The sequence below is a fragment of the Pinus tabuliformis genome, chromosome X, assembly GCF_031772625.1.
Source record: "Pinus tabuliformis cultivar Carrire ecotype Pingquan chromosome X, CPIR1, whole genome shotgun sequence".
Taxonomy (NCBI): Eukaryota; Viridiplantae; Streptophyta; class Pinopsida; order Pinales; family Pinaceae; genus Pinus; species Pinus tabuliformis.
The window spans coordinates 654,152,039-654,165,769 of NC_142308.1; the positions used below are offsets into that span (position 1 = coordinate 654,152,039).

A 13,731-nucleotide genomic window follows, 5' to 3' on the forward strand; every position below is an offset into this window, starting at 1 on the left:
AATAACTCCTCCTTCTGATTGAAAACTCCACGCTCCTCCCATCTACTAGCGTCCTGCAAAACTACTGTGCCAAGCTCCAACACCTCCTGACAACAAGTGTCTGCACATCATACCACCCTACTGGCTGTCTGTACATCTGCCACTGCTCATCAATCACTAGCCCCAAGAATGTCTGCTCATCCTCCTCCATCATGGGCTCAACATGAGCCATTAGTTGACTCCCCAAAGATGGCTCATCATGTGCACTGAGCTCCACTATGTGCTGCTCATGCTAAATGGGAACAAGTTGTTGCTCCTCATTCTCCTCTACAAAACATGGTTGCGTCTCTAAGATGCTGCAACAACTCCTCATGATTTCTCAAGGTCCTCGGAAGTGCCCATGGACTCAACTATAGAAAAAGAATCCTCATCCTGAAAGTTAGAAGGAATCTCCCCCTAATCTCCCCTCATCGTGTACTCGGTGCCTCCCATGCATGAGTAGTTAGGTCCCCATGGTCCCTTGCAAATGAAGCAAAGGCCCTTCCTCCTCAGCGCATTCTTGCTGCATGATCCACCAAACCTGAGCAACTCCTCTCATATGAACAACCCAATGTTTTGCTCCACCAACCTTTTGGCTAGTTCATAAGCAACATGTGAGACTAGTTGTTCTCTTCTCCAAATGGTCAACAACCTAGTCTACAACCTCCTGCACATGGCATCATGGCCTCCCATACATGAGGACAAAATGGATTGCATGTGTGCTATGACTGTTTCAGGATGATGTTTCCTAATGTTGAAGAAGCATTGGAACATCTGCAGGATCAAATCATCACACTCAGGATCAAACATGATTTCGTAAGTCTTAGTCATGGCCATAATTTCCAAAACCTGAAGCTTCTTCCCAAATGTAGGACCCACATAGTTGTCCAAGTCTCGTAAGGTTTCTACCATCAGCTTGAAGACTCTCTTCCTAACATTATCATTGTAAGGAGCTATAGGGGCAGTTAGCATCATGATGCTACTAAGACAAGAGGCAACTGGAAGTGTGACCCCTTCACAACGGTACTCCAAAATCTTGGGTTGTATTAAAGCTAGCATGGTGGGTTTGAATGCCCACATCAAATTCTTCCCCTCTAACTGGTCTATCTTGGAAAGGAATGTGTCTAGTTCTAATTTGGAAAGGGGTTTTAATGTAACCCTCATGTGCCTTAAGATTGTCCCTAGTGCAAACAATTAGAGGAATTTTGAGGTCTAAAATGGGCCTCCTAAGGAAATTATAAAATAATAGTGGAAATAATAAAATAAAATTAGATTACATCATCAAATTTTAGAGGGAAAAAAGAAAACTACCTTTTCAACTTATTTCCCTATGGGTTTACTCAAATTTCAAGAGGGAACACTCATTGGATGCAGGCTTTGATTCCTCATCCAAGGAGTACCCATGTTGCATCCTTTCGATGGACCCTGCTACACGAAAAATGAGAAATACATGAAAAATCGTGATTGCTTTGATTCCTCATCCAAGGAGTACCCATGTTGCATCCTTTCGATGGACCCTGCTACATGAAAAATGAGAAATACATGAAAAATGTGATTGCAATCACGATTTTTCATGTATTTCTCATTTTTCGTGTAGCAGGGTCCATCGAAAGGATGCAACATGGGTACTCCTTGGATGAGGAATCAAAGCTTGCATCCAATGAGTGTTCCCTCTTGAAATTTGAGTAAACCCAATCACGATTTTTCATGTATTTCTCATTTTTCGTGTCGCAGGGTCCATCGAAAGGATGCAACATGGGTACTCCTTGGATGAGGAATTAAATTTTGCATCCAACGAGTACTCCCGCTTGAAATTTGAGTAAAACCTTAGGGAGATAAGTTGAAAAAATAGTTTTATTATTTTATTATATTTTAATCTTTATACTTTTTTACCGCAAAAATGGTGAATTATCCCCCATGGTTGACATCATCATCTTGAATCCTATTGGTTCTTATAAAGTTTATTTTGGTTGTACATTTTTCTTAAGAGGCCCATTTTAGACCTCAAAAGTTCTCTAACGATCTTGTATCCTAATTCCCGCACCTTTCGCAAATCTTTTGGCGGTTCTTGTTGGAGAAGGGTGTGGATCCCTTTTGAGAATGGTTCGCTGTTTTGTGTGGGTTTTTGGTCCAATGATGCATGGTGGTTTTATGAGCCAACCTTTGTATTGTTTAATTCATTCAGGAGTTTTATGAATTTCTCCATCGCTGACTTATACACAATAATTGACCAGAACTCTCACATACACCTTGACTTACGCTTAGAAATACATCTCATTGTCATCATGGCATACATATGAATATAGACTTAGCATCAACACTCACCAACAACATATAGACATTACAGGGCTTATGGCCAATATAATAATGATAGACTTTAGCAATGCAACTCACATTGATCAACATTCCAATACTCTACAAATTTCAAGATTTTTCATTGATGCTTTTACAATAATTTGTGATTAGGACTTTCGTCAAGTTACTTATAATTTAGATGAGAGGGTTGAACTGAGGCTCCAACAATGTATGTATGAGATTTGAGTTGCAGGATAATGGTTTTTCAAAATACTGCAGATTACACTTGATACGACTGCTGAGTAAAAAGGTTCTGGGTAGTAGCTTTGACCTCTAGGAAATATCTAATTTTCTAAATTATGGCTTATAAAGCAATGAGTAGACTTCAACCAACAATGCGTTTTGCTCTTCACCTCTACCACAACAACCCGAATTTGTTCTCGCAGTGGATGATATGCCAAGGAGAAGTGGACTCCCCCCTGCTACCATCTGACCACTCGGATGTGTGCCTCACAATACCCTTCTAGAGAATAATCTCCGGAAATTCCAGTACTGGAAAGCCCATGTATATGAAGAGAAAAGAATTACGCGTAGAAGGAACTAACTTGCTCAAAACATCCCACATGGCCAACATATACGCCTTTAGCCTCCAAATTTTACATCCTTCTTCAAAGAATTCGACCTCTACTCGGAGAATCGACCCCTTCCTTGAACTGTGCTATAGGAAGATTACGGCTCTACTAAATGGTGGTGTGGATGTTTTCGGTGACTTCCCCAGGCACACTATGATTATTCTTGTCCTGGCGACTTGACAAAGGCTCGATATTATGTGACTTGTTTGCTTACCGCTGTTGTGGCCCCTGCACTAAACCCGACCCCTTTATAATAATTCAACGACTGTTGCAAAATGATTTTGGCTCGACTTCTCCTCTGTCCAGCGCACATGCTCAATGCTTACGATGTGTCATGTCCATAGTTGCAAGAAGCGCCCCCCCCCCCGGATCCTAGGCCGGAATCGCGTCCCGTACGGAAGCGTTCCGGAACCTCCAGCCGAAGCGCGATTCCATTTTTGACGAAGCGCGGTTCCGAGTTTTTGGAGCGATTCCTGGTTTTTAGGAAGCGATTCCTGGTTTTTACATCATGTGGACATTAGACATACACATACCGTTGCAAAAAATTCGTTTCTTTTCGGTACATATCTATACTTGATATAAATGGGCACACAGCTTCACGCAGATTATATTTTATAAATAAACTTTCCAGAATGGACAATAGCTATAGAGAGGTTGGCTTGATTACTGAAGTCGATATATGTAAATCGCATAATAATCAAATACCATCTGCTTGTCACCGTGAAAAAGTGATAAAATCCGTAAGTATTGTCTGTCTCCTGCAATCATTCAATGTAGCAACACGATATTATATAGAAATATAATAAGTAGCTTATGGTTGGTAAATGTGTATAGAAATCATTTCACCATAAATATTTTTAATATTTATGTTAAAAATAAATAAATTTAAAACTATAAAAAAAAATCATAAAAATTAATTAAAGCATAATTTTATTTTAAATTATTATGATTAATTATAAAAAAATTAATATATGAATTAAATAATATTTTTAATTATGGTAATTGCTTTTTTTATTTTACTATAAAAATTTTAATTTGCAAATAGCTTTTATTATAATGGGTAAATATTATAACTTATCAATACCAAGTATTTAATATAACATATGTTGATATAATATTTCGTGTAAATTAATTAAAAAATCATAACAAATTTGAAGATAAATCTTAATTTTGATATATGTATACAACTAGAATATTCCAACATATTCCATAGAAGTTTTATGTTTTATAATATGCTTAAATGTTTTATGTTTTATAATATGCTTAAAAATTTGATGTATGTTTGTAATAGCTAGAATATAGATGATTGTTGTACATACTAGTAACTACAATGGAATCATGGATGCCATATCTATCTTGATTTATGCAAAAATATGCATGTTTTCATGTCTTCTACAATTAATTTGGTATTTGGGATGTTTGTTTTGAGTATAAATGCAAAAAAATATAAAAATATATATATATATAGCAGACGCTTCCGCGGACGCTTCGCTTCCTAGATTTTTGGAAAATGACGCTTCCGCGCTCCTGCTTCCGCTTCGCGCTTCCGCTTCGCTCCGCTTCGTGCAACATTGGTCATGTCCCTTCTCAAATACATTTGTAACAGGGTGCTGCTACACAATTTTGCACAATTTTGGCTAAGGAAGAGAATCCATCATTTTCGACTTAGGGACTTAGGAGGCAATTCGAATTTATTTGGTTGCTAGTGGAATGTGGGGGCCACCTACATGGGAGTTCGAATTGGCCCATTCGAATAGCTTGGAGGGAAAGTTGAATAGGTGGATGGAGGGGCCCACATGAGGCTTGGGAGGCCCAAGGAGTTATAAGGGGAAAGAAACTCTCATTTTGGATTCATTCGTACACATTGCAATCAAAATTACTTGACTGTTCACTCTGCTATTTAGCTGAGTCAGGCTGTTTAGCCACGAATCTCTCAAGCGGGAGATTCAACCTCTACTTCGGGGGACCATCCGTGCCCGCCCTAGAGAGGTAGTTCCATAAGTATTTTAGGAGTTCCAGGAGTGTGTTACAGCACTACCATTCATCCACAACAGGGAGTGTGTATTTTTGGCTAGCTGGAGAATATGCAAGGGGAGTTTGGATCTATCAATGATCAAGCATTTGCCAGGAGAATTAGAGGATTGGGAGAGTAGCTAAGGGCCAACCTTTCTTGCGAGTTTGGAGCCAACATCCCAGTAGTCTGATTTACAGTTACCTGGGCCTCTGCAGAGAGCCATCACTAAGCTAACGTGGGAGTTGGAGGAAGGAATTGTAGAGTTGGAGCTGGCCGGGAGAAGTAGGAGATCACTTGGAGGGCCATTTGAGTATGATTTCTAGAGTTGGGAGAGCATAGATTGACAAGATCAGTAACAACAACAAAATTTGAAATTGGAGGAGGGCCAAGCTGTGAAGGGTCAATTTTTGAAGGTTCGAACCAAGGGAAACCCTTTCTGGGTTTTGGGCAAGGGTCACACTCCTAAATTTATAGAATTTTCTGGGCAAATCTAAGGGGTCAAATAGGGGTCCTAACTTTGCCATCAGCGAGAGGAGTTAAGGGGAATTTGGGCCAAAATTTCGAGTTCAACATTTGGCCAATTCCTTCGCGGGTTTTTCCGGGTTTAGGCCAAGGAGCAAGGAAGCAGTGATTCCAACCCTTCGAAGTCAGCAGACAGAGCAATTTTCTAGGGCAACACAGTTCAGTTTGGTGCAACAATTGTTGCAGCGTTCAATTCAACATTTTCTCAGCTGGGTTTTGTCATGCTTGTCCATTGAGACAAGCCCAGGTGGGCCATTCTATTTTACTATTGTATTTTCTCCTAAAGAAGTAATAAAATGGCTCAACAATTCTTTATTTCCAGTGTTTCCATGGGTGCTTAATGTATATTTCGTTTTTCTTATTGCTGGATTTTTTGCATGCTTTGTATATCACGTACATATCTAGAGAATCGACCCCTTCCTTGAACTGTGCTCACCTCATATCTATATAGGAATATTGCGGCCGCACTAAATGGTGGCGTGGATTCTCATGAAAATCGGGCTTTCTATTGATAATATTGAATGGATAATGGTTTGCGTGTCCTCTACAAATTTTGCGGTATTTTTATTTTTTTGTAACCTTGGTAGATCCTTCCATTTTCATTAATATAAAAGCAAGTTACACCCACATGAATAGTTAGGTGGCCTCAACTTGACTTAAGGGAAACCAAGTCTGTTGGCCACCCAACAGCCTGATATGCCATCCAGTAGCAAAAAATAATTAGTCTTTCTAGCTAAGATATATAAGTTTTTATGTCTTTGCCCTTCCTAAATACTATTTGCCTATAAACATAAGAAGCAACATTTTGAAAATTAAAAGCTTTCCGCATACATAATAAAACAAAAAACTGAGAAACTAGCTAGTAGGCTACTCTTCTCCCTCGACAGACGCAGACTACACCAGAGCCGAGTCCTTGGCATTGGAACCCAGAAGCTCTGCTTGTGAGAGAATCTAAGGGAGGTGGTCTTCAATTCGGCGAAGGCGACAATCTTGTTTTTGCATCTGAAACTGGAGCTTCTGGAAGTCTTGTTTATAGTTGGGAAAGTCCTGCACCATTGCTGCCATGCTCACTGAGACCTGCTCCAAGGCCTTTCCCAAGATACTCTTCATGGACCAGTACAACTACAAGGTCTGCTTGAATTGAGTAACACGACCACGGGTGTGCCTTGGGTCCGACACCATAGCCCGCCAATCCTCCATCTCAATGTCCATCGAACCAGCCTGCCAGTTCAAATCGGCTTCCCATTCCTCAATTAACTGTCAGATTTCCTTGTTTGTTCCTTCACGGTATGTTGTGGCTGCATCGTTTATGATGTTGGCAATTGGTTTGCGACCCCGTGTTTTGCCCCCAGAGGAGTTGGGCTGCTTTGCCTCCGTTGTCCCCTGGTTTTCCTACCACGACCTCTAGCAGTCACTGTTTGAGCCATTGCCTCAAACTTACAGTGTGCAATGGAGAGAAGGGTAGGGCGAATTGCCTGCATAGGTGGTAGCTCGAGCCCAGAAGCTGTTCGCTTCCAGGAGACCCTACTGCTCCGTGCACCAGTTTACCCTCGCCTGGAAAAGATTAGCCCACCACCTCGTTTGGATCCATGACGTTCCACTGCACTCAGTTTCACCCTTCCTCACTTCCTCACCATGGACAAAACGCTTGCCAGCTACTCTCTCAGAGTGATTAACACGATGCCAAACCCAAGACACGATGCCGCTGCCACCTCCTGTGGGAGTATTTACTATGTGATGGAGCCATTGCACCTATTGCCTCAAGCATGCAAAGGGTGGTGGGTTTGTACCCGAAAGCCACTTGCATTAAATTGCCATGATGGGAGTGTTGTCCAGCTCACATCCTAATCGGGGATCAAATTCTGCGGTATTAATTAATGGTTATCCATCGAATTTTTTTCGAGCTCGCAGAGGACTTCATCAGGAATGCTCCTTGTCCCCATTATTATTCATCTTAGATATGGATGGGCTGGGTCTAAAGATAAAGGAGGTACAATTACTTGGGTTATTCTAGGTATCTCAAACTGTCTCTATTACACATCTTTTTTTTGTTGATGATGTATTAACATTTGGACAGGTATCCTGGGAGAAGTGGTAGACATTTCATCACATACTCATTAGATTTGAAGTTGCATCAGGTTTGATAATGAACAGGAATAAATCCTTACTGCTTCATTCCTCAGATGATCTTGAAGTTATTTACCGCATTGCCAGGTTGTTCAATGTTGAGGTCTCACATATTGAGGATGGTATTACATATTTTGGTTTTTGATTGAAACCCAACAAATACAGGATCTCTGACTGGGATGGTTAGTGGAAAAGTTTCCGAAGCAACTTTCTCTTTGGACTCACTGTTGGCTCTCTCTGGGAGGTCGGTACATCTTAATTCAATTTGTATTACAACAACTGTCTGTATATTGGATGCATTGTTTTTGGCTTCCTTCATATGTTATTAACAAAATTAAAGCTATCATGGTGCATTTTCTTTGGTTTGGAAATAAGGGACACAAGAAATATCACCTAGTTAATTTTGATGCCATAACAAAGGGGAAAGATGTTGGAGGATGGGGTATCATGGATTTGAAGAAGTTTGGTTGGGCTTTACTAACAAAATCTCTATGGAGGGCTATTTTTGGTAGGGGTATTTGGCAAGATATTATTGCAGAAAAATATCTGAAAGGTAGAGCCTTCATAGAATGGTACAGAAGGGGTGTGATTGGGGTAAGATATGGCTCCTATATTTGGAAGAGCTTATTCAAGGTCAGCAAATGGTTGCCTGGTAAGATGCACCAGTCCTTTGGTAGGGGAGAAAAAATATTGATTGGTTTTGACTCAATTATGGGTGTTAGTCCCTCATATAATTTTAATCTTAGCCTCATAAATGCTCTTCACACAAGAGGCATATTCTTCCTGGATCAAACAATTGGGCATTGGCGGATGGATCTTCTATATCCAGTGTGGAAGAGTGCGGATGAGATCAGATTTTTGGGTGGGAATGCGGTATCTTGGCAACACATTGTACACGAGCTCCAGTTTGCTGGTTTCATGAAGAAGGCTTCAGGTGACTCTTTAGCTTGGAATGGTGTTATGAAAAAGGGTTTGGTGGTGGTTTCTGATATTTACCACTATATTCTTGTAGTGTCAACCCCTTAACAAACTTGTGTTGGTACAAGAAAGCTTGGAGGTGGAATGTTCCTTTGAAGGTGATCATCTTCTGCTAGTTAGTTTGGAAAAACAAAATCCTTACCTGGGATGAGACCTGTGAAAGGGTGTATAAGGGCCCGGGTTTGTGTGTTCTCTGTCACAAGGAACAAGAAAGTTCCATACATTTGTTCATTCAGTGCCCCTTCTCAGTTGAGGTTTGAGCGCGTATTCTAAATTGTGTTCAGATTCCACAAATGGGTACCTTTGATTTTGTGGAAACATGCTACTGGTGGTGGTTTAGTAGGAGAGGAAAACATAATGCTCTTTCATTGTATATTTCCTGGGAGATTTGGTGAGCAAGAAACTTAGCGATTTTTGAAGATAGGCCTCTCAATTGCTTCAGAATTTGCTCTAATATCTTGGCATGGTTGTCCACTGAGAGGCATGCAAACCAGGCTTATAAAATTTCCAGAACATTGTGTCCTCAAGTGCAGGTGGTCTTCCCAGCCGGTTTCTTCGATGGCACGGCCCAGGACGGTAGGTGTGGTTGTGGTGCATGGCTGAGGATCAATCCTCTGATACATTTTCTTCTTTTCTGGTATGAGGGTTTGGGCTTGAATTCCAAGGCTAAATTATTAGCTCTTTGGGGTTTTCTGTTTTTTGTTAAGCAATTTCAGTTGCAGAAGATTTCTGTTTATGGGAATTCTAGTTCTACTATTGATGCAGTGGCTGGGTGGTCCTCCCTCTCGGCTCCCTTCTTGGCTAGCTGGATGGAGAACATTGAGTTCCTTGAACGGTCTTTTGTGAATATCGCATTCTTACATGAGTACAGGGAGCTCAACACGGTGGCGGACGGATTATCAAAGCGTGGTTTGGTTGCTGAAGCAGGCTCTATACATTACAGTTTTTTTGTTGATTGCAAGGAGATGGCTGAAGGGAATTTTGATTTATAATATTTCTGTTTTCAGGGTTGCTCAGGTACTCTATATCTTTTTTGGACGGTGCTTTTTTTGGCAACCTTTTGGTTGTTTGGATTGACTCATTGTGTGGTATATCCAGGCTACCAGGATTGAGTTTGGATCTTTGTTATTTTTAATAAATTAGCTTTGGATACACTGGATACATGGGAGTCAATAATGTCTTTTTTGATGAAGAATATTATTGGGAATTCTCAGAATATGTACTGGGACTGTTTTCTAAATTCTAATAATAGAAATATCCAGCGTTTTTTCCCTTCTGAAAAAAAGTGAACACTTGCTGATTATCAATGAGTGTTTTTGGAGTTGCATTTAGACTAATTTCTTGCTAAGACACTTATCATGTGCATTTTAACATTGAAATGAAAGAAATCCTCTATGAAATGAATATTGATAGCCTTGAAACAATGCACAATCTTTTGGAATAAGTGAGAGCGTGAGAACCTGCTTAGGCTGACAATTAAAAGGGCTACAAATTTTCTTTGAAAGACACTGCTGTTAGTAGTTTTACAAATTGCCAATATGTGCAGTGCTATAAATTTCTCGAGTTTGGTTTATAATTTCCATATATTTTTAACATGCTTATTGTTCATGCTTTTATTGAAATTACATGTTTCAAGCATTGCTTTGTCTATCTTTTAGTTCTATTCCACCTTTTCCCAAGATACTTACCATGATTATGTTAACATTGAAATGAAGAGCTTGATCATTTGCATAATGTTGGCCTCTTTGAAGTCATGTGAAGTCTTTCAAAATGAATGAATTCTGGAGGACCCACTTGAGCTGAAAATAATTAGCTACAGGTTTCCTTATAAAAAGTACTGTTAATTTGTGGTGCAAACTACTATTTTTGTAGTTTTATATAATTTGGCTTTAGATTTTACATATATTTTCATTTTGCTTGCTAAATTAATTTTCATAGTTAATGAGATATGTGAAATACTTTGTGGCTGGCATTCATCGTTGAAAGACATCCATTGGATTTCTTGAGACATTTTTTGTAGCTTTGTTAAAAGTGAAGCTTAAAAGGTATATGGAATAGTTTACCGCAAATGGAGGTATATGGAATAATTTACTGCAAATGGAGGTTAAGGATATGGTCATGTGAGATAAAAATTCTAGGATTACATAGCCACTTGATAATTACTTTTGGAAATGGAAAATTACCAATGCATTCGTTGTGCTGATCATGGTGCTCATTTTTGGTATCTCAGTAATCAGGATGCCAGCTGTCAAGAAGGCATTGGCTCTTCCTGAGATCCCTGTGCCACCAAAAGCAGGAACAACTCTTGCTGGATCTATTACAACAACTGAGAAAGGACCACCATCATCTTCTCTCGTCCACCAGCGCCTGAGAGCACTAGAGAGAACTGTAAAGGCAAGAAAGCATGGGAAGAAAAGATGATCTTGAATCTTTGGAGGGAGCTCCATTTAATTTGGCTATCTTGGGCTAAGCAGACTCTGTCATTTTCAAACTTTCTGTTTAGGCTGCTTTGTGTCATGATCATGTTTCCATTTGCAATTTTGGCCTTATCAAAATAGGAGTTGGTAACCCACATTCATTTGGGATTACAAATTTTTTATTGAAGCCTGTTTGGCAGATGACAGAGCAGTGTTTTCCCTTCTAACGTACTCGACACATAACAGTGCTTAAAATTCAGTGGAACATTCTCTACATGTTTTTGCAGTGCCTTCAATTTCTGTACTATTGAATTCAAACTCGGTTTAACCTAGGATTGTATGCAATAAGATGTTCAAGCCAACGCATGGGCATGAGAGCTGAAAACAGAGTTCAGATTTTGAGGGATTGCTGGACCTGTTTTGTACACCATCGTTGTTTGCAAGGTATTTTTGTGATGAAAAATAGGGAATAATACAGCTCAAGTGGAGTTCTTTTCATTTTCTTAAGTAGTATTGTCCTCATTTGTTAGGTTTTTGAAGTTTTGACCAGCTTTTTGCGCATTTGCAATGATGCAAAACCTAAATTCCAAGTGTAGAATTGTTAGCTGATGCTTCCATTATTTGTTTGAAAATTTGTGTTGGAAATTGATGTACAATGGCTTCATCTTTAATTTTTTAATATTTAAATTTTTTGCAGCTTTTTCTACCCTACACTCATCGACACATGTTTCTTGCCTGTCTACTCACAGGAGTTTCAGGTTTGAGCTCTTAGCAGTTGGATAGGAACAATGGATATGAACAATTGCTATATTATTAGGAGATCAATCCCCGCTGGCTATGTGATGTAATGCTATTGTGTTCGTTAAAACATTGTGATTGACTTTTAAGATGAGTAGAAAATAGTAAGAAATGTGATTTGAACCTGAAAATGTAACTTGTGATTGGCATTTATGGAATTATATAACAACAGGAAACGGTTTTATTTTTGATCTGGATAAAGGATGGGAAGCATGTGGATGGAGAAGATATTCAATGATTAGACACCCATTTCTCCAGTTTATAAGTTGTGTATATCCCACACCGAGCTTTGATAAGTCATCTTTCTGATCATCATTTTTCCATTACTTAAGGCAGTTCATAATCTTCATTAACTTGCATTTGAAAATTCATAAAAAATATAAGATAAAAGTTTGATCAAATTTCATTAATAATGATGCACATTATAAACAATGCAAAAAATGGATGGCTGAATGTCTATGCTGCACATGCAAAACAACCATCACCAATGTGTTACATTTTGGATGATCATAAAAGAGGCGATATTAACTTAAACTATGGTGCAACCATTGTTCAAAAATTATGCTCATATAACAAAAGTGCAATAAATTTGAATAAGGATAATAAGCCTTTCCAGAAGCTATTTTATTGAAGCCCATTTCTAATCAATAAAATGATTTTCATAATCTATACCATGATTTTGTTGAACTAGAATGATATCAGTGTCAAGTGGAGGATGTTATGTTAAAATTATTGAAGGTATGTTTGAAATATAATGATAAACAATTACTTATCAAGCTCTTGGGTAACATACATACACTTAAGGTATAATTATATTGATGCAGGTGGATATTGGTGGCCACCTTCCTATTCCACCTAGACCTCCAGTTGGTTTCATCTATTTTCTTGTTTATTTCAGCATTTACTATTTTCAGTAGTTTTTCGGGTCCTGAACTTCCGGAGCAGTTTTGACCCCTTAAACGACGTTTTTTTAAGGTCCGCAGTAGGCCCATAGCTGTAGACAAGGGTCTGCGGCAAATCCGGTAGTAATCGGAGAGACCTTTCCAACAAGGTATCGTACGCGCCAAACAAAGATAATATGCGCCAAACAGAGATAATATGACCAAGTTACGACCCCAGGAAGTTGGTTGTCCAACTAACCTCAACGGGGCCCACAAAGTCTTGGCGATACAACTCCTGGGGTTAGGGTTTTGGTTGTTTAGTTTTTTTCCCTGATTGTTCAATAATAAATTGGCCCTTGAGCCTCATTGTAACACAATTCAGAGGCATGTAGCCACCACATCTCTTTTCAGAGATAAGCTACCATCACCCGAGCTAGTTTATTTTCCATTCTGTTTGTAAGCATATTTCAGTATTTTGATATTAATGAAATGAAGTGTTATTTCTCGTGCATATCTGTAATTTGTTGCATTTCTATTTAAGTTTGGATCAGTGGTATCATAGTGGTTTTCTCTTTTTTCTTTCTTTTAATGTCTTCAATGACATAGGGTCTAAGGAGTTGGGGCTCGAATTGGTTGAACTTTTGCAATACCAACCTCACAAGCCCTGACAACCTCCCATGGTAGAAGAAAAGAAAGACGAGGGGGTAGGAGATCCTTTCAAAAAATTGTTTGAGGAAGCTCTCGAGTGACAAATGAACGCGATGATGGATAACTGTGCTCAGATCCTCCGACGACTGCCCAAGTGACGCATCTTCATCAAGCAACCACTGTGGAGGCACCACCCCTTTTAAGGTACAAGTTAACTTAATATTCCCATATTTGAGGGTCAAAGAGATGTAGACGGCGTAGATATATGGTTGAATTTGTTGGAAGGATATTTTTCAGTTCATGACTTTTCCAATCGGGAAAAGATTACTTTTGCACTTTTCAAAGGCGCCGCACACATCAAGCACTAGTGAAAAACCTACTGTGAACAAAAGGATGAGAGG

At 39.3% G+C, this 13,731-nt stretch overlaps 1 protein-coding gene across 2 annotated transcripts in view; it reads left to right on the forward strand.

Annotated features, from left to right (window-relative positions):
• Positions 1 to 11,501, forward strand: part of LOC149141679 (mitochondrial inner membrane protein OXA1-like) — a 245,232-nt gene extending 233,731 nt beyond the window's left edge. Inside the window, exon 10 of one of the 2 annotated variants that reach the window (XR_016264302.1) lies at positions 10,817 to 11,004. Coding sequence is in view for 1 of the 2 variants with exons in the window: in XM_089447788.1 (XP_089303914.1) it covers positions 10,817 to 11,007 (191 nt within the window). In the remaining variant the exon portion in view is untranslated. Of the gene's footprint in view, positions 1 to 10,816 lie in introns of both variants that reach the window. The other variant, XM_089447788.1, reaches the window with a different exon arrangement.
• The last annotated feature ends 2,230 nt before the right edge of the window (positions 11,502 to 13,731 follow it).